Source organism: Propithecus coquereli, unplaced genomic scaffold (genome assembly GCF_000956105.1).
Source record: "Propithecus coquereli isolate 6110/MARCELLA unplaced genomic scaffold, Pcoq_1.0 Scaffold171, whole genome shotgun sequence".
Taxonomy (NCBI): Eukaryota; Metazoa; Chordata; class Mammalia; order Primates; family Indriidae; genus Propithecus; species Propithecus coquereli.
This window is the reverse complement of record NW_012141747.1, coordinates 6,150,192-6,174,393: the sequence shown is the minus strand read 5'-3', so window position 1 is coordinate 6,174,393 and position 24,202 is coordinate 6,150,192. Positions and strand designations below refer to the sequence as shown.

The following is a 24,202-nucleotide window of genomic DNA, read 5'->3' as shown; positions in this document are numbered from 1 at the left end:
AACAAAAAATCTGTTTTTCATACTGTAGATGCTTAAGTTAGTTTACAAGAACAAAATAAGTAACTAAGCAACAGTAAATGAAAAAAGCGGGGTCAGAAGTTAGTAAGGGAGGGAAAAAGGAGAATTACTGAGACATGGATGGAAATAACAAGGGTCTTGAAAACAACCTGAAGAAAATTAAGACCTGTCTATGGAACAGAAACACATACGTCAGCAAAGGTACCAATAAGTTATTTTCCACTTTAGGTGCACTTGTTAAGGCCAAAGAATCTTTGAACTATCATATTCTGTTTTTACTGTCACTAAGTTGTTGTAATGCCACTGATGTCTGCTTTTGCACCACATGTTTCAGTAAAAATGCTGCTCAAATGCTAAGGGAGAGACGGACTTTGGAACTGAAAAAAAAAGTAGTATTCCCTTGGTACTACTCACTTGGCTCGTCTTTCCTCCTGCATCTGTGGTTTGGTCCGTTGGGCCTTATCTCCCATACGGGTGCCCTCCAGCTTCCCAACCAGGGACAATACCTCTCCTGTGGGTTCATCCCGGCGGGTGCGGTCGATGAGAGATCGGTCAGCTTGGAGCACAAGATTTGAGTTCTGAAAAGATCATGACATACTGAAGCTCTGACATGAGCAGGGTCAACTCCTATATGTCACACACAGTGGCACCAACTGATGGAAGAGTCATAGCAACTAAGTGCTAATAATCACTAATTGGATTAAAAAGATATTTTTCCTTAAGAAGAAATAGCATCGTATAACACCGTGCATAAACATAGAACTGATTAAGTTCTATGGCCCATCTAATCAGCTAAACAATCCTTCCTCCTAAAAGTACCTATAACGCACACCTGGGAAAAGTGTTGGACGGGTTGGGAGTGACATGTGGAAGGGGGCGGGTTTAGGGTCCAAAGGACTGGAAAAAACCCTCGTAGAGAGCCCTTAGCCCGTCCTGCCCTCCCCAGACCCTAATGGGATTATTCTTGTCATGTAATCTCACCTGCGCCCCGACCCGATTTCCCCTACGCTTTTGTGGCTCTACGATAGGCCTTCAGACTGAAACTCCTTTCCTCAGCCACCCCCTCCCCCCTGCACTCCCTCGCCCGGCGTCCTCCCCTGAGCCCTTACTCACCGCCTTGTACTCGTACTGCAGGCTACGGGCGGTCACGTCCGCCATGGCAGCGGTCGCACCGGGACTTCAAACCTATACTCCTTCTCACTTCAAGCTGCGAACTGCCGCTGATCTCCGTTCCCGCCGGGCCGGAAAGACGCAGGAGAGACGCCCTGAAAGGCAAAAGGGACTAGCTCCCTTCCGCTTCCGGGTCGCTCGCCGGAAGTGCGGGAGTGCGTGCGCCGCTTCCCGTGGCTTTCTCGGCGGAGTGGGCGGGGCTGGCGCTTCTGGGTCCCCGGATCCCTGGACCCAGGAACTCTGGTTCCGGCAGCCAGCTGGCCCTTGGGACCCAAGGCCAGTACTTTCCCTCGACCTCGGGCTCTGGCCTTTGGTCCGAGGACCTCTCACATCATAAGGAAACCTACGCCTGCTGAGCCCCAGTCCTGTCACAAGCTCTATTCTACTTTATTTTTCCTCTAACTTTGGCAACAGTCCAATGAAGTAGGCGTGCAAGGAGGGGCTGATTAGCCCCATCTCCAGATGAGATAAGTCAAGCACCAATCGAGCAAGTTAAACGTGTGTGTGTGTGTGTGTGTGTGTGTGTGTGTGTGTGTTTTAATGACTGGTGTCTTCCTTTGAGTTTCTCTTCTGTATAGAGCAATTGAAAGAAAGCTCCTGTTCTCCACGTGTCCCATCTAAACCTATGCTCTGAAGACCCTCCTCATTCTCACCCAGCTGAGTGAACGGGGCCTGGGCCTCCATTTGCTGCCAGCTGTCTGTCACATTCCATGGCAGGGCCCTGTGAACATTGGTGAAGGCATCTTCATCTTGTCAGGGTCACATCCTTGTAGGCAGTGACTTAAATTTCTTCCCCAGTTACAAAGTCCAGGGCTGGTGGGCACTCCCTCCCTACCCTACCCCATCAACCATTTCTCACCAGTGGAATGGCAACTTCCCTCACTTAGAGCATGTTTGCTTTTGAGAAGATGAATGAATAGAAGGATGGGTATTAAGCCAAAGGAATTCATCCTCAATAGTAGTCTCCTGGGCCAAATTTGACCTGTGGTGGTATTGTATTTGGCTCACTGTTGGCTCCTTGTTTAAAAAGTGGAGTAATTCACACAAATTCTGAATTTCCGCCATCAGTTGAGAAATCAGAAAATTGACCACATGAGACCCACATTTCTAGATGGCATACTTGCCCAGTGCTAATGATCAGCTGCCGAGGTTAGAGGGTACACATGTTCCTCCTACTGTTCCTGTGTTCTCATACCTGTCCACCTTACTCCTTGTTGTTACCTGCCTGGCCCCTGTAGGCATGGAGTTTGCTTCCTTGAGGTGTGTGTGTGTGTGTGTGTGTGGGTGTGTGTGTGTATGTTTTAAATATCTAACTAGACCTTCCAAGGGACAGTCAAGTCTTTGTAGCTCCGCTCCTCAGTGGCTACAAGACTTTGAAGTAGCTTCTTGGTGTCTCTGGGTGAGCATCATTTCCTCGTCCTTAAAATTGAGGTAATATAACCTTATTGTGATAAAATGAGGTAATGTGTTTAAAAGCACCTAGAAAAGTGCCTGATTCAAGGTGGGGTTCACTAAAGGTTATTTAAATCTGAATCCTTAAGGCTGACTTTTATTCCATGATCATGCTGTGGCTTCCCTACCTGTCACAAAAGATCTGAAAGGTATTTCAGAGGGATTCCATTCTGTGTTTTGATAGGAGTAGTATTCACATTCATAGACAAGGCCAGGCTATGGACAAATCTGTGAAGCAAGAAAAGAAGGAAAATTTCTCCATCTTCCCTTTTCCCCTCGAAGCAGGCTCTACCAAATGTAAATCTTCCATTTAGTCATTTAGATGAATTTGTAAGTTTCCATAGGATTTTAGAACTGGAAGGGGCCTTAGAAATGGAGTAGTTTGGTTTTCTCATTTCCCACATGAGGCGGCTGCAGCCCAGGGAGGATCATCACACTGAATCATATGTACAGGAAGAAAATACTGGTGATTTAGAAAATAAAATGACAATGTTTTCTTACTCTAGGTAGGGGGCAGCATTTACCTGAGAGATGGGGTTCTTCTGCTGGGGGAAAGGCTCAGGGAAACTTCCTGGGCCATCTTGTTGAGAATGGGAGGAAGGGGTCATAGCGAAGATAAGTCAAAGAGAGAACTTAGTGCCCCACATAAGAAAGGAAAGAGGGCCAGGCACGGTGGCTCCTGCCTGTGTAATCCTAGCACTTTGGGAGGCCAAGGCAGGAGAATTGCTTCAGGCCAGGAGTTCAAGACCAGCTTGAGCAACATAGCAAGACCCCATCTCTACAAAAATTAGAAAACTTAGCCAGGTGTGGTGGCTCATGCCTGTGGTCCTAGCTACTTGGGAGGCTATGAAAGGCAGGTCACTTGAGCCCAGGAGTTTGAGGTTGCAGTGAGCTATGATGGTGCCACTACACTCTAGCCTAGGCAGCTAGAGCTAGGATGTAGAGAGGGGAAAAGAAAGGTGCCAGGAAGCAAGAGGGGCCCAAGAATATGACAATCAGCCAGAATGTAAAGGAGGCATAGCAAAGTAAAATTTCCTGTCACAAAGATCAGCTTGATGCACTTTTAGGCAGTGATTTTTTTTTTAAGTTGCTGTCCATACAGTCTTTGCAGAATTTTCTATCCATTTCCTGAAATCCTGAGTAAGAGTTTGTCACACACTGGTGTGTTTGTGGTACTTTAGGGAATGAAGAAATGGAATGGTGTCCAGGGAAAGTTGAAATGAAGTAGGAGGGCTAGGTTATAGAGGATAAGACCCAGAGCTAGGAGACAAAATTCAATGAAAGCAAAGAATTTGTATAAGATGCAACTGGAAAGAAAATCTGTCCTTGAGAATTCTGAGGCTTCTGACAATGGGGAGATGCTATTGTCCCCATAACATGTAGGATGAAGCGTGAGCCGATTTATTGTAAGATTAAAAGAGAAATAAACATATAGATCAATATTCTAGCATTCAGAGCCTGAAAATAAACCCATACATTTATGAGCAATTGACTTTTGACAAGGTTACCAAGATAATCCAATGAGGAAAGAAGCAGCTTTTCCCCAAATGGTGCTGTGACAATTTGATATCCACATGCAAAAGGATGAATTTGCTTCCCTACCACATACCACACACAAAAGCTAACTCAAAATGGATCATAAACCTAAATGTTAGGGCTAAAACTATAAAACTCTTGCAAGAAGACATAGAAATAAAACTTCATGACCTTGGGTTAGGCAATGCTTTGTTAGATGTGACAGCAAAAGTATGAACAAATAGAAAGAATAGATAAATTGGACTTCATCAAGATTAAAAACATTTGTACTTTAAAGTACATCATCAGGAAAGTGAATGACAACCCATAGAATGAAAGACAATATTTGCAAATCATATATGTGATAAAGAACTAGTATCTAGGATATATGAAGAACTCTTCCAACTAAATAATAAGACAAATAACCCAATCATAAAATTGGGATAGGATTTGACAGACATTTCTTCAAAGAAAATATACATGTGGCCAGTAAGCACATGAAAAGATGCTCAACATCATTATTCATGAGGGAAATGCAAATCAAAATTATGAGATACCACCTCATACCAATTAGATGGCTAGAATTAAAAAGATGGACAATAACAAGTGCTGGCAGAGATGTGGAGAAACAGAAACCCTTATATACCATTCGTAGGAATGTAAAATGGTGCAGCCACTTTGGAAAACAGTTTGGCAGTTCCTTAAAAAGTTAAACATAAGGTTACCATATGACCCAGCAATTCTACTCCTAGGAATCTATTCAGGAGAATTGAAAACATGTGTCTACACAAAAGTTTGTACACAAATTTCCACAGCAGCACTATTCACAATAACCAAAAAATGGAAACAACTCAGTTGTTCATAAACTGATGAATGGATAAACAAAATGTGGTATAGCCATATAATGCAATATTATTCAGCCGCAAAAAGCCATGAAGTATTGATGCATGCTACAACAGGGATGAATCCCAAAAACATATTAAATGAAAGACGCCAGTCACAGAAGACCACATCTTGTATGATTCCACGTATATGAAATGTCCAAGGTAGGCAAATCTGTAGAGACAGAAAGTAGATTAGTGGTTGCCTAGGGTGGGAGGCAGGGGAGGAGAGAGAGGGAGTGACTACCAGTGGAAAGTTTTCTTATTGGAGTGATGGAAATGTTCTAAAATTAGATGACAGTAATTGGTGGACAACTTGGAATGTATATTTAAAAACATTGAACTATATATTTTAAATGAAAGAATTTTATGGGATATAAATTACACCTTAATAAAGTTGTTTTAAACAAATTTTAATAGAGGAGTATCTTCAGGAAGCTGAAGGATTGGAGGCACCCCGGCAGGCACAGACCCCTAGAGTGACATTAGTTACCAAGGTAGGCTCAGAGCAAGGGTCTTTAGCTTCATTCTGGCCCATGTGTGCTCCACTGTACTGCCTCTCTCCAAAGATGACTGTCAGAATTCCCAATGTAACCGCATCAGATCAATCTGGTTCAACTTTTATGTAACAAAGTTGTGAGTTGTTTTTCAGTTGCCATGGACCCCCAGGTTGAAAGCCACTTAACCTGAGCAAGCCCAGATGACCCAAGTGTGCAACCATGGGCAGAACCCAAGTGCTTGCTTGGACCAAGGAGTGGGAACTAAATTAAGCAGACACCACATGGCAGGATCCAGGATCCAATCATATTGAGTTCTGGTGTCACCCAGGGCATGGTCCAGTCAGAACATGTCTCCTGGCATCACCAAATCGCAAGATCCCATCAGATCACATGTCATTACCCTCACTACTATGCACATTGGGCCACAAGCCCATTGCTTGCTCAGTAACAACTACTCCCCAGCCCCAAGCCTGAACAGATTACCCAGACTTCTGCCTGGGCCCTGAATTTCTGTACCCTAAAACCTGTCACTTCATTTAGTTACCTCTCAAATACTTTTATGTGCACTACTCTGTGAGCACTTTTAGGGACTCAGAACACAATTAGGACCCTTGAAGAGTTATAGTTTTGCAGAAGTAAAACATAAACAACTGCAATTAAAAAGCAGAATGCAAGCTGGGCGCGGTGGCAAATGCCCATAGTCCCAGCTACTCAGGAAGCTGAGGCAAGAGGATTGTTTGAGCCTGGGAATTCAAGGCTGTAGTGCCCGATGATGGCACCTATGAATAGCCACTGCACTCCAGTCTGGGCAACAGAGACTGTCTCTAGAAAGAAAAAAAAAAAAGCGGAATGCAGTCAGTGCCACAAGGGGGCACTGTGGGAGATCCAAGAAATGACTTCTGACTTAGACAAAGTGAGGCTTTGCAGCTGTGATGTAAAGGCTGGGTAGGATTTCAGTAGAGGCAGGAGGTGGGGGATTTCAAAGGGATACAGAAAAAGCAAAGGCATGAAGGTGAGAAGACAGAGGCGTGTCTTGGGGACTGTTAAAAGCTCAATTCAGCTGAGTACAAGGCAAATGTAAGAAATGGAACAATGTGAGCACAGGTGGCTCACACCTGTAACCCTAGCACTCTGGGGGGCCGAGGCAAGAGGATTGCTTGAGGCCAGGAGTTTGAGACCAGCCTCAGCAAGAGCAAGACCTGTCTCTACTAAAAATAGAAAGAAAATTAGCTGGTTAACTAAAAGTAGAAGCAAAAAATTAGTCAGGTGTGGTGGCGAGCACCTATAGTCCCAGCTACTGGGGAGGCTGAGGCAGGAGGATAGCTTGAACCCAAGAGTTTGAGGTTGCTGTGAGCTAGGCTGATGTCACTCACTCTAGCCCTGGCAACAAAGCAAGACTGTGTCTCAAAAAAAAAAAAAAAAAAAGAGAAGAAAAGAAAGAAATGGAACAATGTGATGAAAGAGAGAGTGCATAATCTCTTTATTTAAAAAAGAATGCCATTGTAAAGAGCTTTTGCTTTGTTCAGCAGACAATAGGAAGCTATGGTAGGGTTCTTGTTTGGGGTTTTTTATTTGTTTTTACAGCTTCATGGCAGGTATTTGATGAGAGGGACCTTTTAGATTAAGCAAAAAGTTATTTATTAATGTCATGTGACAAGCATTTGCATATTTCCACTTTAACATACATTACCTCATTGAATCCCCATCAAGCCCTATGAAATATATTGATGTCTCCAACTTCATGAATAAAGAACTCGAAGCCCCAAGAAGGTATTTGACTTGCCTGGCCTCATCTGCCTCAAAGCCAGGCCTTCTCATTCCAGACCCTATGCACAGGGGACTCCTCAGAGCTGAGCTTCAGGAAGGTGATTCTCACAGTGCTAGGTAAGACGGATGGTGGGGAGTGGGGTCGCCAGAGACAGGGAGTAGAGCTGAGAGGCTGTTGCAGAGGAAGTGAGAGGTTAGGTGTGCCTGGCAGAGATAGGGTGGGCAGGGGATACGGAACACTAGAAATGTGAATGAAACGCAAAGGGACTTGGTGATTGTTTTTGGTGAGTTCAGGAAGACCTCAGGTTGCCTGAACTCTTGGGGCTGAGAAGGAGGAACGCTGGGTCACCCAAAAGCCTGATATGAGCTCATAACTTACATATTGGATGGTGAAATGCCTCCTGACCCAGGATAAAACATATACATTATAGGGTGAGACTGCGGCTAGATCAAATGACTCCAGTAAGCATAATTTGGTGTCCTAAATGGAGAAAGGATTCAATATATGGTAGTTCCTTCTCTAGTTGCCTAGGCCATTGATTCACTCCATAATGCACTTTATTTATTTATTTATTTTTTTGAGACAGAGTCTCAATCTGTTGCCCGGGCTAGAGTGCCGTGGTGTCAGCCTAGCTTACAGCAACCTCAAACTCCTGGGCTCAAGCGATCCTACTGCCTCAGCCTCCCGAGTAGCTGGGACTACAGGCATGCGCCACCATGCCCGGCTAATTATTTCTACATATTTTTAGCTGTCCAGATCATTTCTTTCTGTTTTTTAGTAGAGACGGGATCTCGCTCTTGCTTAGGCTGGTCTGAACTCCTGACCTCAAGTGATCCTCCCGCCTCAGCCTCCCAGAATGCTAGGATTACAGGCATGAGCCGCTGTGCCCACCCAGCCTATAAACTTGTTTATGAAATGCAGTTGAACTCTTGATCTGTCTTCCTTTAGAAAACGCTGAATTGGGTTGTTTGGTACTCTCTGGGCTTCCAGTTCTTTTGTCTGTAAATATTGTCTGTAAATAGAGATGATGTTGAAAAGACTAAATTAGTTAATGCATACAAAACACCTACAATGGTAATTATTGTTGCTATTCATTGAGGTGTCATCTGGGATGTATTTTCCCCAGTGGCTCAGGGGCCCTGATTGAACAAAGCTTCTCCACTCACCCCACTTCCCATCCTAGACCATCCCCAGCCCAGATCACCCTCAGTCAGTCAGAGGGCAACGTCCCATGGGAAAGCCAAGGAAATAGGAAGCAATACCAATGTGCCAAAGAAATAAGAAAAGAAAATAAACACCAATGCACCTATCACCCCAGGACCTCAGAAACCCCTTGGGGGCCCTCCCCAATTGTTTCTCCCTCCCTCCCTCCACCAGAGGTAACCACTTTCCTGACTTTTATGTTAGCCATTCTCTTGCTTTTCTTTACAGTTTTAATATCTATATATGGTTTCTGAAAAATATATTGCTCAGTTTTGAAAAAATTAGTAGCGAGCACAAACCCAGCAAAGAAAGGACGATACAGCCCCATCAGATGGAAGCCCAAGGGAAGAGAAGATGACACGGAGTGTCAGCATCAGGGGCTGGCCTGGCTTCCCTGAGAGTCCACAGGGGCCACTCTGAGCTGAGAGGGCAAGGCCACAAAGCAGTCCTTGGAAGCACAAGGTCATGGCAGCCTGGCATTGTCAGGGTAGTGGTATAGACCAACACAACTTTTTGAGAAGGGGCACAAGCAACATATTTGTTTTTAAACCTTGCATGGTCAAAACTGTCTTTATTCTGCTGTCACACTTGTTTGGTAGTTTGGCCGAGCATAAAATTCTGAACTGGAAATCATTTTCCTTCAGAATTTTGAAGGCATTTCTCTTTCATCTTCTTGCTTGTAGTGCTATTGAGAAGTGTGATACCATTCTTTTTGATCCCATGTATGCGATCTGTTTGGTTTTTTTTTTTCTCTCCAGAAGCTTATAGAATCCTCTGTTTGACCTAAGTGTCCTAAAATTTCATAATGGAGTGATTTAGTGTGGGTTTACTTTTCATCTACGTGCTGGGCACTCAGTTTCAATCTGGAAACTCATGCCTTCCAGTTATGTATGGGACGTTTCTTTTATTATTTCTTTGACAAGATTTCCTCCTCTTCATCTTCTCTTTCTGGGGCCCTCTGATCATCATACATTGAACATACCTAATTTTGGGAAATTTCCTCAATTTTATCTTTCAGTCTCTCTATGGAGTTCTTCATATCTATTATTAAAGTTTTTAATTTCCAAGAACTCTTTATGGACACTCATTGTATCTGGTCCAAATATATCTTTCATAGTTATAAAAAAAGTTCAAATAAATATTTATTGAATGAATGAACAATTGGGACAGATGTTAGACAAAATCTACTCATATCTTTTCTTTTTTTAGGAGGTGGGTTCTTGCTATGTTGCCCAGGCTGGAGTGTAGTTGCTTTTCACAGCCATGATCACAGCTTGCTGTAGCCTCTAACTCCTAACCTCAAGTGATCTTCCTGCCTCAGCCTTCCCAGTAGCTGAGACTACAGGCGCACACCATGCCCAGCTTGCTCAAATCTTTCAAATCCCTATTTAATCAAGAGCATCTATTTATTGTCCTCCCAACAGTACAAGTGCTACATCTGAGAAGAGAAAGACTTGTTTTTCTAAAGAAATATATGAGAAGTAAATAATATGCATTGATATGCTATTCAGATTTATTAAGCAATAGTGGTACATTTTATACATAGGTAGCAGCTAGTCTATTAATAATCCTCCTCCTCCACAAAACATTAAAATCAGGCAGCAATTTTCTAGTTTACCTTTATGTTCAGAAGCATCAGCAATATACAAGTCAGTGTCCATATAGGTCTTTGTTACACAGCAATCTTCACAAAATGGTTGTCACCAGAGCAGCATAAGTTTTGAAACTTGTGATAACAAGAAATTCATTTGATAAAAATTTTGCAGTTGTAAAAAAATTTTTTTTGTAATTTGTTGTTGAGAAAAATAGCTTGTCACGTAGTTATTGTATCAGTTATTTTATCTGGTTATCCTGATCTCCCACCCCTAACCTCAAAATCAAATATTTTATTTAAGGTCTGTTGATTTGCTTCTCTGATTCTTGGCCATAGACCCAACTTCTGAATCCTTGGTCAAGATTCTGTGTGGATCTGTCAGTTATCCCTAACTTCCAAATATCCTATACAAAAAAAGGAAGTTACAGCTCCTACCCCAAGCCAAACACATTCCTATTTCTCATGGCTGGAACATCCTGTGTCATTCAATCATTCAAACACACTTAGCAGTTGCACACCAGGAATTGAGCTAGGTCTCATTTCGATTTTTGTCCTTAAAGATCTCAGCATTTCATTACAGAAACCAATAGGTAACCAATAACCAGGATGCAGTGTGATGCAGTAAGGGCCATATTTAGTAATGTGAACACCAATGAGCCCAGGAGGGGTGGATGACTAATCCAAGAGCCAGGTGCTCTAAATATATAGTATAGGGCCATTTAATCTAGTGCACCAACCTTAAAAGGGAAGGACTTTCATCATTGTGTTTATCAGATGAGGAAGCTGAGGCCCAGGGAGTCTGGAACTTGGCCAGGCCCCGGTTAGCAGGTGGCCAGACAGCTCTGAAGCCAGGCCTCCCGGACCTCTTTCTTCCCCATACCAAACTGCATCCGCAAGGAAGCATCGCGCTGGGCTTAGGGGATGGATGGCAAAGGAGGAGTTTTCCCCCTCCCGTCAAGGAAGGGCAGGGGATACGCTGCTCTGGGCAAAGAGGCTGCGAGGTAAAGTCCCTGCACGCCACAAGGGCAGGGGTCTCTGCAGGGGGACCCACCAGCGGGCTCCTGATCCCCCGCCAGGCCCTTCCTCCACTCTGCCTACAGGCTTCCACGGCCCTGGATTTGAGGCCTGAGACTCACTTCCAGATCCGGCCAAACGAAGGTCTTCCTTTTCGGGGTAGGTCGCCGGGAGGAAGGACCGGCCCTAGTGGCTAAGGCTGCCCCGTCTGAAACCACGTCTCCTTTTTCATCCTGAAATGAAACTCGTAGTTGGTTAAAACGGTCCTCACTGACATGATTTACAAGTAAGCTGACGCGCTAACTGTAATTCAATGAGAAGGAAAGGACTAATTCATAACACGATGAGAGGTTCCGTGTGTCCTGGCCCAGGGCCAACCATCGGGTTGCATCCCCGGGAAAGTCTGCAAATGTGCCAACCGGGCAAAAGTACTCTGCTTAAATGTGCAATGGAGTTGCGGGGCTGGCTCACATCCTCATGCACCCGCTCGCCCCTTTGGGGAAGGTAGCGAGCGCCTCGCAAGCGTGATTCTGGGTCACTGCGACCCCCCCAAATTCTTCCGCAGTGACCAATGCGTCCCGGAGGCGGTCCAGCGGTGGAAAAGGTGTGTGGGAGGGCGGAGGAGCGTCCACGGCTGGGAGGGAGAGAGATGGGGGGTTGTAGGCCAAGGGAGGAGGCTCATACTCCTGGCCCAGAAACCTAGAGGAAGGTCTTCCCCATCCCCATCCCCTCTTCTGAACAGCGAGGACTCCGCTGCCCGCCCCCCCCCCGCCCCCGCATAGAATGTCCCCTGCAGTCTTGGGTTAATTAAACATGCCATGGAGGCCGGGCGCCGTGACTCACGCCTGTAATCCTAGCACTCTGGGAGGCCGAGGCGGGTGGATTGTCTGAGCTCAGGAGTTCGAAACCAGCCTGAGCAAGAGCGAGACCCCGTCTCTACTAAAAAATTAGAAAGAAATTAATTGGACAACTAAAAATATATAGAAAAAATTAGCCAGGCATGGTGGCACATGCCTGTAGTCCCAGCTACGCGGGAGGCTGAGGCAGAAGGATCGCTTGAGCCCAGGAGTTTGAGGTTGCTGTGAGCTAGGCTGATGCCACGGCACTCTAGCCCGGGCAACAGTGCAAGACTCTGTCTCAAAAAAAAAAAAAATGTAGATTTGCATAATCTATTTTTATATATACAGTGTATTTCTACATTTTTTATAGGAATATTATATAATGACCAAAACATGAGTGTGAGATTTATGCAGTGATTTACTTTTGGTAAAAATATCGGAAACTCATGGGTGTGCCACAGGAATCTTTTATAAAAACTTTGTGGTTTGTGAATCATTTTAAAAATACCTTCACAGCCCTTTTTGTGCCCTTCCTTTTGCTCTCCCTTTGCTGTGACAATGGGTCCAGTTGTCATCTGTAAACCTATATCTTGCTCTTGCCCTATAATCCTATCTTTGTCTCCTCAATAAACCTCATTTTCATGCTTGCAAAAAATAAAAAAAAAATTAAGATAAAAAAATAAAAATAAAAATACCTTCATAGACCCATGATTCAACTTATACCAATGATTATAATTATTTTCCACGCACAGTCTACCATTCACTAGCAGTGGGAGTCTTCTCTCTATGTGGCCTCTTCGCATCCTTTTCCAACATCACCTGAAACAGGTCTGATAGCTTCCCTACATTCTAATATCAGCAAGACATTCCAAGCTCCCCTTACTTCCTGGTATCTTGACATGTTGTACTGTCACTCTTCAAGGAGCTTTGATTCCTTTTAGAGGAGACTAGCACAGTGGGACCAAATCTAGTCTTAAGAGTGCTGATCTGAATGGGTTTGTATATAGCTGAAGTAGTGTAAACTCACAGACTGGCACTGGAGCCAAGCTTGGTTACCTTTGGCAGTGACTGTGCTGCCCCTCCTGTGTTTGCCCCTGCAGATCCTCTCTCCCCCTTCTTCCTGCTCTGTGCTCTGGGGTGCTGGACCGTAAGGCCTGCATCCAGGGACTCCCTTGTGATCTGACTTCAGGTTGGTTTTCACCAGTGGGAGGAATGGTTAGAAGGTGGGAGGGAGGGAGGAGAGAACCTAGCACTCTTGCTGTGGAGTACCAGAGGGTTGACCAGGTTCTTTCAATTGAAGATCACCTTTTCTTATTAGACATCCTCTCCACGTGGCTGCTCTCTTCAAGTTCTGGTAACAAAATTTCCTCCCCCTTATACTCAAGCAGAGGTGGGCTCCCAGTTGTACTGACTCCAGGAACATCTATCTATCCCTTGTGGTTTTCCCTAAACCTTGAAACTCTTTTGTCCCTAGTTAAAATTGCTTCAATTACCCAGCTTGAGTATGTCATCACATCCTGCCAGTGATCCTAACTGATACCACAGGATTACGGGTGATTATTTTAAAAACCAATTTTTTATACTTTTCTGTTTTTTCCAAACTTTTTACAGTGATGATTTTTTCGTTTTTGAATTTTTAAAATGTCATCAAGAAATAGTATGCAAATTCTTTTGTTGAGAGTCATCTGAGCAACTAGTGTTCTAAGGGTCACATTTTTGGAAATATGGCACATCATATCTAGAAGATGCTCCTCAAATCTATCACATATCTCTGAGTGGTGGGGTGTGAGGGTAGCTTCTTTCTTTTATTCCTCCTATATAGTATTAGTTTTACAATATGTATCTCATTTTTGCAAAAAATAAACTTTAAAAATAAAATTCTGGGCTGGGCATGGTGGCTCATACCTGTAATACCAGGGCTTTGGGAGGCTGAGGCAGGAGGATCACTTGAGGCCAGGAGTTTGAGACAAGCCTGGGCAACATAGTGAGGCCCCTGTCCCTACAAAAAAATTGAAAAATTACCTGGGCTTGGTGGCATGTGTCTGTAATCCCAGCTACTAAGTAGGCTGAGGTAGGAGGATTGCTTGAGCCCAGGAGTTTGAAGTTACAGTGAGCTATGATTGCACTACTGCACTCCAGCATAGGCAACAGAGCAAGATCCTGTCTTCAAAAATAAATAAATTGAGAAAGAAAAAAATTAATTAATTAATTAATTAATTTCTGGGGGAAATGTGCATATTTTGATGCTTAAAAGCAGAGGTCAATGAACTTCTTCTATAAATGGCAAGATAATAAATGTTTTAGTGTTGGCAAGCCAAAAGGCAGAATCACGGTATTATGTAGGTACTTATATAACAAGAGAGAAAACACATTTCCACAAAATTTGTATTGACACAATTCAAAATATAATAAATTGAGTGCAGTATTTTTATATGGGTCTACTAATGAGAACAATGGAATTCTTTTTTTGGAAATAACACGCCACTTAATTGGGGTTCAGTGTTAGTGTTTCCTATCATCCAAACAGATTACAAATGTTCATCTGTTAATGCTGATCCATAATGAGATTTTAAATATTTCTTCTTTGAAAATGTCTTTTCATACGGATAGGTGCTGCCAAATACTGACATTAATCCACAAGCATATGATTTTAATTGAGCTTGGAAGGCATTTATATAATTAGATTCTTCTCTTGATGTTTGCTTTCTAGTATGTCATTATATTTCAGATTAATCACTTCTAATTGAAGTTTCGAGGGAAGCTCTTCAATTGCAAAGTTAAATGAATTTTGAAATATGAAACTGTCCTTTCTACTTGCACTGATGTCTGACAAACTGCTAGAACTATAGTTTGAGCTCAGAAAATATCTACTGCAAATTTATGTGAGAATGGAGATCTTGCTTTTGTTTTGACAGCATGGGAAGTGTATTAAGAAGCTTCATATTATGAATCAAATAAAGTTAGTTGTTGAAATGACTTCATCACAGTGTAACTTTCACATATAAGCACCATTTTGCCTTGTAATTTTAGGTAGAATTCATTAAGAAACAGTATCAAGCAACCAACTTCATTTCTGTGCAGACCACGAATTAACAAACATCTTCTAACTGAACAGTTACTTTAAAAACAAACCCTTAATCATGGATGCAAGTCTTTAAACATACGGTTTTTAAATACCATTGTTTTTGCATACTCTGACATGTATTTTTTCATCCCAACATCATGTCATAAATGAAGAGATAATAGAGAATTTCTTGGCCGGGTGCGGTGGCTCATGCCTGTAATCCTAGCACTCTGGGAGGCCAAGGCAGGTGGATCGTTCAAGGTCAGGAGTTCGAGACCAGCCTGAGCAAGAGCGAGACCCCCGTCTCTACTGAAAAATAAAAAGAAATGATCTGGACAACTAAAAATATATATATATATAAATTAGCTGGGCATGGTGGCGCATGCCTCTAGTCCCAGCTACTCGAGAGGCTGAGGCAGAAGGATCACTTGAGCCCAGGAGTTTGAGGTTGTTGTGAGCTAGGCTGACGCCGCGGCACTCTAGCCTCGGCAAAAGAGTGAGACTCTGTCTCAAAAAAAAAAAAAAAAAGAGAGAATTTCTTATAATTGGACAAATAACACTAATGTTCAGTAATAACCTGTAACCTATTTTTCATAATCCAAGTTTATAAAAAGTAACTTTGGAACTTCTGTTATTGTTAGCCGGCAGACAGTCTTTTCCTGTCCACAATTAAAGAAGTCAGGTTTTTTTTTTTTTTTTTTTTTTTTGAGACAGAGTCTTGCTCTGTTGCCTGGGCTAGAATGTGGTGGTGTCACCCTAGCTCAATAGCAACCTCAAACTTCCGGGCTCAGGCAATCCTCCTGCCTCAGCCTCCCAAGCACACCACCATGCCTAGCTAATTTTTTTCTATTTTTAGTTGCCCAGCTAATTTTGTTTTTCTATTTTTTTAGAGACAGGGTCTCCCTCTTTTTTGGGGGGAGGGTCTCCTTCTTGCTCAGGCTGGTCTTGAACCCCTGAGCTCAAGCAATCCTCCTGCCTCAAAGAAATCAGTATTTTTGAAAGTACTGTCCAAGCTGTTTGGGGGCTCCTTCTGCATAGCTACGAGATAAGACATGAAATTTGATTTGTCCTTCAGCAGCAGGATTTTAGTTGGTATCAAGTGGTCATCTCTTCCTTTTTCTCCTTGGATAGCTGACACAGGACAGGAAGACAGAGGGCTTTCTGATACTCCGAAGGTCCATTTCAGGAGATCTATTCTGTCGGTATTTCTTAATGTGTGATAAGGCTTGTCCATCCTCCACACTTTGTTATAGTTCTCCTTCATACACACGTATCATCAGCAGAGCTACCCTGTAGGCTGAGGATTCTTACTCCCACGTGGCTAGAGAGTAGCAAGCAAGGCCCCAAGCCAGGTCTTTGGGTGCTGTCTAGTTCTTTTGTGAGAGTCACTTTGATAGGAGAAAGGGGTTGGGGAAAGACAGCTGAGTCTGGGCGTGAGCTGGGAGTGAGGCACATTTAAGGTGCTGAAAACACACCTCATCTCTGTACCATTTTGTTCAGGGCCAGCCCGAAGTGTGAATCGTCAAGTCCTAGTTTTGCCACCGTCATCCTCACACCTAAATTCCCTGTAAGTATATTCTCTGCCGCACTGAGCTGAGCGAGGCTGATAGCAGGCAGCGCAGTGCCCCCTTTTGCCACCCCAGGGTGGCCAAGCAGCTGTGAGAGTATGCCCGCCGCCCCTCCACTCTCCCAGCAAACTCCCGGGAGCTGGGCTGCAGACACAGGCCGTGTGTGCAGAAAGGGTCACTCGGCCCAGCCGGGCGCGGTGGCTCACGCCTGTAATCCTAGCTCTCTGGGAGGCTGAGGTGGGCGGATTGTTTGAGCTCAGGAGTTTGAAACCAGCCTGAGCAAGAGCGAGACCCCATCTCTACTAAAAAATTAGAAAGAAATTAATTGGACAACTAAAAATATATAGAAAAAATTAGCCAGGCATGGTGGCACATGCCTGTAGTCCCAGCTACGCGGGAGGCTGAGGCAGGAGGATCTCTTGAGCCCAAGAGTTTGAGGTTGCTGTGAGCTAGGATGATGCCACGGCACTCTAGCCCGGGCAACACAGTTAGACTCTGTCTCAAAAAAAAAAAAAAAAAAAAGAAAGGGTCACTAGGCCGGATGGCGCGCCTGTAGCACACAGGGCCTCCAGGGTGTGGGCGGGGAGGAGCTTGTATACGGAAGGCGGGGCAGGGCGCGGCGGGGCAGAGAGGAGCCCAGACGGCGGGAGCAGCAGCTGCGGGCTAGCGCCCTTGGAGCCGCACACTGCATGGCGGGGGTCGCAGGGGCCCGCCGCGCACTGAGGTTGAGACGCTCGGACAAACGTGGTCTATATCCCCGAGAGGGGAGCGGGGCCACTCCTGCGTGCGGCCCCAGCGACGAATCGGGAAATCCCACCCCGCGGGGAAGAAGGCAGGGATGGTCAGGCTGCGCTGTCTCTTTAAGACCGTGTTCCTGCTAACATCGACGGTAAGTAACCTGGCCCTGGTCCAGGGAGAAACCCGGAGGCAGGACGGTTCCTTGGTTTGATATGGATAGATGGGTGAAAGTACAAATCTCTGGGCGTGAAATTTGGGAAAGTTATGAATGGGATGGTGGAGACTCCCCTTTGAGCCAAAGCCCCCAGGTACCTTGTAAACTTTAGCAGGGCTCCTGGGGAGAGCCGTGAGACTAGGCAAGGCCAAGTTCCAAAGGGAGGAGAGGAGAGCCGCCCACCTGGCTTCAGCGTCCACACCGCAGGTACAGTCCTTCATGAATGTTGGTAAGCGCAGTAGCTTGTAAGTTATTGGGGTGAATGCCAGAAGCTTCGGGCTTCAGTGGTGGGTGGGAAGGCAGAGGAACAGACCACTGCCAGGTGGGCCTTGGGCACCAGGTTCTTCAGGCAGTTTTCTGGGCTGAGAAGTAGAGCTGGCCTGCCCACCCATAGGGCATCCAGCAGCTTCCTTAGGACCTCAAAAGGCACAGTAGCAAGCAGATGGCAGCACTGTGCCTCCCTGGCGCCCACTCAGTAGACGGGGAGAGGCTGGGTGGTCTGATGACACTAGGTGAACAGAATGAAGATTGTGAAGTCACAGAGGAAGTAGGATGCTACAGTTGGGGCCTGGGGCTGGCTGCCTGGAGAGGAAAGGTGCTGCCCAGGGAGACTCAGTGCTTTCTGCCTGTGGAAGGGACCCTCTACGATCAGCGGGGCATATCTGATGCCCATGGTGGACTGATGAGTCGGGTGAGGCCACCCTACCGCAAGGGTCCCCCTCCCCATCCTACACAGGAATAAAAACAGCCCCATGTCCACCCTCTGGAAGCCTAAATACCACCCACACCATGTGGAAGGAAGACAGTAGAGAAACTAAGTGGCACATCCTGCTGCTCCCCCCTTCTCCCAAACCACCTCCCAGGTAGACTACACTTACTCTGTCCAAGCCCAGCTCTGTAAGCTTTCTGTTCCTCCTGAGTAGTTGACATCCAGGATTTGGGGTATCAGGGCTCTGGGGAATATGCACTGGAGAGCAGATGAGTCTGGAAGATCACCACTGACTCCCACCCTCCTACTTCTCCAGATGCAGAGGTCTCCATGGCTGTGATAAGCCTGCTGTTCTTGGCAGTAATGTATGTTGTTCACCACCCTCTGATGGTCAGTGACCGGATGGACCTGGACACACTAGCCAGAAGTCGGCAGCTGGAGAAGCGAATGAGCGAGGAGATGCGCCAGTTAGACAGAGAATTTGAAGAGAGAAAGCGAGCAGCTGAGGAGAGGCAGAAGGCAGAGAACTTCTGGAGGGGAGACACATCCGACGACCAGTTAGTGCTGGGGAAGAAAGACATGGGGTGGCCATTCCAGGCTAACGGCCAGGAGGGGCCTCTGGGCTGGGTGCTGGGAAACCTGTGGCATGCTGGCCTCATTTGCGTTTTTCTCATCTTTGAGCTCCTACGACAGAACATGCAACATGAGCCGGCCTTTGATTCCAGCAGTGAGGAGGAGGAGGAAGTCCGTGTTGTGCCCATCACCTCTTATAACTGGCTCACTGACTTCCCCACCTGGGAGGCCCTGGACTCCTTTTACAAACATTATATCCAAAATGCCATCCGTGACCTGCCCAGCACCTGTGAGTTCGTGGAGAGCTTTGTGGACGATCTCATTGAGGCCTGTCGGGTGCTCAGCCGCCGGGAAGCTCACCCACAGTTGGAGGACTGCTTGGGCATCGGAGCTGCCTTTGAGAAATGGGGAACCCTCCACGAGACTCAGAAATTTGATATCCTGGTGCCCATTGTCCCTCCTCAGGGCACTATGTTTGTCCTGGAGATGAGGGATGCGGCCCTAGGCCGCCGCTGTGGCCATGTGCTGGTGGAGTCGGAATGCATGTGCAAGCGCGAGAAACTCCTAGGGGATGTGCTATGCCTGGTGCACCACCACAGGGACCAGTCGGTGGTCTTAGGGAAGTGTAGCAGCTCCATCAAGGCAGCTCTCTGCACCGGCCTCCACCTGGATGTGTGCAAGACCATGCAGTGGTTCCGGACAATGGTGGGCAATGCCTGGGCCCTTGTGGCCCACAAATATGACTTTAAACTCAGTCTCCCACCGTCTACCACCTCCTGCAAGCTCAGGCTGGACTATCGCTCAGGCCGCTTTCTTTCAATCCACTTGGTCCTGGGGGTGCAACGGGAAGATACCTTGGTCTACCTGTTGAGTCAGGCTCCTGACCAGGAACAGCTCACCAGTGTAGACTGGCCTGAGTCCTTTGCAGCCTGTGAACACTTGTTCCTGAAGATGGTAGGGCGTTTTGCCCCTGAGAACACCTGTCACCTCAAGTGCCTCCAGATCATTTTAAGTCTCCGGGACCATCAGAGATTACCCCACGGGGCATCCTGCCCCATCCTCACCTCTTACCACTTCAAAACTGCCCTCATGCACCTGTTGCTACGGCTGCCCCTAACGGACTGGCAGCACAACATGCTCTCTCAGAGGCTCCAGGACATTCTCTGGTTCTTGGGCCGTGGCCTCCAGCAAAGGACCCTCCATCATTTCCTCATTGGTAACACTTTCCTGCCCCTGACCATCCCGATCCCTAAGGCATTTCGGAATGCTGAGCCTGTCAATCTCTTCCAACACCTGGTGCTAAACCCCATGGCACATTCACAGGCAGTGGAAGAGTTTCATAACCTTCTGACCCAGGTAAAAACTCTGCCCTGTGCCCCACTGGCTGCGGCACCTTAATGTAAAGGCCATTAAAAAAAACGGGAGCAGGTATTTCTGATTCCTCAGGCTGTAAAAGAGTTTATTTTTCAGATATATCAGCAGTGTATGTGACCTCCACCTTGCTGGTAGGGGCTATGATAGATTAAGACACTTCAAGGAGTGTGTGACATGGTCATGAGGATGGATGCAGCCTGCAGGGTCTTATCTAGGGTGAATCTTCTGAGGCTTTCTTCTTTTGACTTTCATCACGACCCAAAGAAGGTTCAGGGAAACGGATGTTATGGTAGGATCTTGCTGCTAAGGAGTTGAAATCCAGAGGGGGCCTGTGAAGTTATGTTTTTCTGTTAACACTGGAAGCAAAAGAAAACCGGAGAATACCTCCATTCCAGCTTATTCCTTTTTGTGAATGACTCTCAACATGTTCCTTGTGAATTGGTTTACTCTGAACTGTTAGCTTAATTCCCATCCAGGCTGATGGCATTCCATTTTATTCCAAATACTGTGATGAGCAACTTCTCATATTTTAGGTTCTAATTTTTCAGGCCATCTCTGTTTTGAAAATATAATCAAGATGTTTATTTTCCATTTTCTTAATTTAGTCCTTTTTTTTTTTTTTTTTGTGAGTCAGGGTCTATCTCTTGCCCTGGGTAGAGTGCAGTGGCATCATCATAGCTAACTATCGGCTCGAACTCCTGGGCTCAAGCGATCCTCCTGCCTCAGCCCCTCCAGTAGCTGAGACTACAATTTTAGCCCATTTTCATATGACAATATAGCTGTTTTTATGCATCTGAAAAAACTCCAGTATTACCTAAATAATAAGCATTGATTCACAAACAAATTGTAAGTCAGTAGAGACCTGTGTCATAATTTAGATAATGTGTTTACTATAATTAATGAAATAGCCAACATATAATGAACTTTTTAGTGCATGGAAACATTATTTTTAAAAGGACATTATTTTTGAGGGTGCTGAGATCAACAATTACTTTGTTTCTGAAGAGGAGCCACTTGTTTGTTAAATGGAAAGAATGTTTAGCTACCATGTGTAGCTGTGCTTTTTCTCAGTCTGGTCATGCCTTTGTATTCTCTTTTCAAAGACGATAAAGGGATTATTTGAACTATGTCTGCGGTTTTGAAAAGAAGGGTCATCACAATCCAGGCCCACTGCCAGGGCTGGATAGGAAGGGATTATGAAGTAGTCCAACTCTAACAAAATCGTGCCTCTAGAGATATGATTGGTGTATTTTTCCCTTCTTTCAAAGCCTTGGGCATGCTGAGGAGGAGTGTTAAGAAATGCAACTATAGTTATGGGTGTGGTTGTTTTGGAAATACCAATGCTGTTCTACCTAGCACTGCCAGGAAGATCTACTGAGGAGGAAAGTCAGTCCCCATTTAACTTGACCTCGAAGGGGATCAGATGGCTGGCCTTTATGGGCTTCAGTTGTGGAATCCACAGCCTATCCCAACACACACATACACACAAAGCAAAACTAAATTAAAAATGCCCCAGAAGCTGATGCCAGGCAATATTCCCCGTTCCTGTTGCATAATAGCTACTGTGTTCCCCTGTCACCTGCCGCCATCCGTCAGGTACTACTTTCAAGGTAAGATGCAATGATGGTTGACTCTATGCTAGTGGGATTTTGGTGTTTTAAAAACATCCATATACTTCTTGTTTAGAAAATCATTTGCTGGTGTTTTCAGTTACAATTCAATAAAGGAAGCTATTTTCTGTATACATTGGAATCTGTGCAATAACACACTTAGCAGATCAACATTCTCACATGCCTATTCCCAAGAAGTTCATGTTACGCTGGGATAGCTCCATCCAGTACCTCCTGGTATTTCTCAATACACCTTGAACCAGTCTGCCTTGTGGTTTCCCAGTGGCATGGCCAGTAGCCAGGAAAGAATAATTCAGGATGTTAAGGAACACCTAGGTTATTAATTTTCATAGTGCCCAAACCAAAATATCAGCCAAATTAAAAGATCTTAGTGACTACAAACAACATACGTAAACTCTAGAAGTCTGCTCCAGTAGAAAGGTGATATGATTTCTAGAACTGCGTGATTGTTTCTAGTCTAAGAGGAAACAAGAAAGAAAAATGTGAAGTTATGAGTGGGCAGAAGATTACAAAGGGAATAGTCAGCAAAGCTTGGGTGGGGCAGAGGGTACAAAAAAGAGCATAGGAAAAAAAAAACAAATAGTAATGGAAAGAACAGACCTGTAGTGCTCTGGGAATTACTCTTACAATTAAAGGGAAACCTCTCCAGATAGGAAACTAAGCTTTATTCTAAAACAAAACCTGGCTAGCCCCCAGGATACAGTAGCAGTTATAGTAATGGGAATACTTAGTGTTCACTGAGCATTGCCAGTGGTCCAGGCGCCATTCTGACTACTTTACATCTGGTAACTCACTTAATCCTCACACTATAACCCCACGAAGCAGGTCCTTTATCCCCTCCATTTTACATATGAGGGTACTGAGGCACAGAAAGAATATACAACTTCCCCAAGGTCACAGAGCTAGTAAGTGGCAGAGCCTGGAGGAAAGTACCTGCCCTAGCAACCTTTCAGTGTGATCTTTGGAATAAAACAAGATATAGGAGTTAAAGTGCTTTGAAAAGCAAAAAGCACTATATTAATTTTAAAGGGTGGGATGTTATTGTTTGGAAATTCTAAAAGACAGAAATTGTTGGTTCTTAGCCCAGTCTTTAGGAGGTCAGGAATTTCCTATCACATACAAAAACTAAAGGCATTTGTGTAGGAGCCAAATTGAATGCAAAGCTGTTTCAACTACATGCCCATTGAGTCCCAGTGACTTGATGGTTTATATCAGGAACTGCATTATGACATAAACTAGCTGTAGGTTGGAAGGTCATGACAAATGTACAGCCCATGGATTGCTTGTTCAGATAGCCAATGGATAATACTATCATTCCTCACGTAAACTAAAGCTGTTTCCCACTTATTTTGGGCAAGTGGAATCCCCATGAAGGTGACTCCAGTAACTCCAAGTAGTGCTTTTCTGGCAGCCTGGGAGTTGGGGAGGGGCCCCACTACTTTAGATTTGTACAGAGGAATTGAGTTTGCATATCACTGATACCACTGATAAATCATTCACTCTCTGGGCACCCTCTGTAAACCTAACCCCCAAAACAAAGACGACATTCAGGGTAGGACATGAAAGACCTGTCCATACTGGGCCACTGGGAAGGCCTGGCCCACAGAGACACTGGGGATGGAGGAAGCTCTAAGCAGTCAGCTTAGGTGGCTTCATTATCCCCACAAAACAGCCTCAGGCCTCACCTAGTGGGTCACCTAGTAGCCTTCCTCTACCAGGGTTCCAAGCTAGTTCTTTGGAGGCTCCCGATTCAGTGCCACCTACCACCGTCCCAACCCTTGCTGCTGTTAGCACAAACAAGGAATCCAGAGGATCACACTTGTTCCCACTCTCCTCCTCAAATGCACTCAGCAGAGAACAAGTGAGGGAGATGACAGGACCCTAGCATATACTGAGCCCACCTGCTCTCAGGAGTTTTATCTATTATCTAATTCTTCATAATAGTGAAGTGAGTATTGTCATCCCCCCTTAAATGAGAGAGATGGGAAGAAAATGAGGCTGAGAGACGTTAACAAGCCCAACCCAGGATTTAAACTTGCCTTCCAACTGTACTCATTCAGTACACATTTAAGTACTTACTTGCTGTGTCCAGGGCCTGCATCAGGCACTGGGAAAAGAATGCTGAGCAAACACAACTTCATCCTCATGGAGCTGACAGTCTATGGAGGAAACAGACATGAAACAGTCATCCCAGTGCATGTAAAACTGCAACGGAAGCCTCCAGGAAAGAGACTTGTGCACATATCAGGGAAGGTCTCCCTGAGGATAGGGGAGCTGAAACCTGACGGGAGGTAAGGGAGTAACAATGGGGAAGAGGATCATAGGTGGAGGAGTGCGCATGTGCAGAGGCCCTGGGGTGGGAGCAGGCCTGGTGAGG

The 24,202-nt window shown here is 45.2% G+C and overlaps 2 protein-coding genes across 4 annotated transcripts in view; one reads left to right on the top strand and one right to left on the bottom strand.

The window, feature by feature from the left end:
- SNRNP200 (small nuclear ribonucleoprotein 200kDa (U5)) overlaps window positions 1-1,297 on the bottom strand; it is a 26,162-nt gene extending 24,865 nt beyond the window's left edge. Inside the window, exons 1-2 of the mRNA XM_012641939.1 lie at window positions 1,132-1,297; window positions 433-596 (exon numbers count right to left, since the gene is read on the bottom strand). Coding sequence (XP_012497393.1) covers window positions 433-596; window positions 1,132-1,176 — 209 coding nt within the window. The 5' untranslated portion in view covers window positions 1,177-1,297. The remainder of the gene's footprint in view (window positions 1-432; window positions 597-1,131) is intronic.
- Window positions 1,298-17,231: 15,934 nt separating this feature from the next.
- On the top strand, window positions 17,232-20,269 carry ITPRIPL1 (inositol 1,4,5-trisphosphate receptor interacting protein-like 1). 3 transcript variants are annotated; one of them, XM_012641904.1, is made up of 3 exons: window positions 17,232-17,475; window positions 17,654-17,767; window positions 18,564-20,269. In XM_012641904.1, the coding sequence occupies exons 2-3, from the start codon at window positions 17,758-17,760 to the stop codon at window positions 20,216-20,218; spliced, it is 1,665 nt and encodes a 554-aa protein (XP_012497358.1). In that variant the 5' UTR covers window positions 17,232-17,475; window positions 17,654-17,757; the 3' UTR covers window positions 20,219-20,269. The 3 variants fall into 3 exon arrangements, with proteins under 3 accessions (XP_012497358.1, XP_012497360.1, XP_012497359.1); XM_012641906.1 differs by lacking the exon at window positions 17,654-17,767 and having other exon boundaries at window positions 17,242-17,475; XM_012641905.1 differs by lacking the exons at window positions 17,232-17,475; window positions 17,654-17,767 and adding an exon at window positions 18,128-18,229.
- The last annotated feature ends 3,933 nt before the right edge of the window (window positions 20,270-24,202 follow it).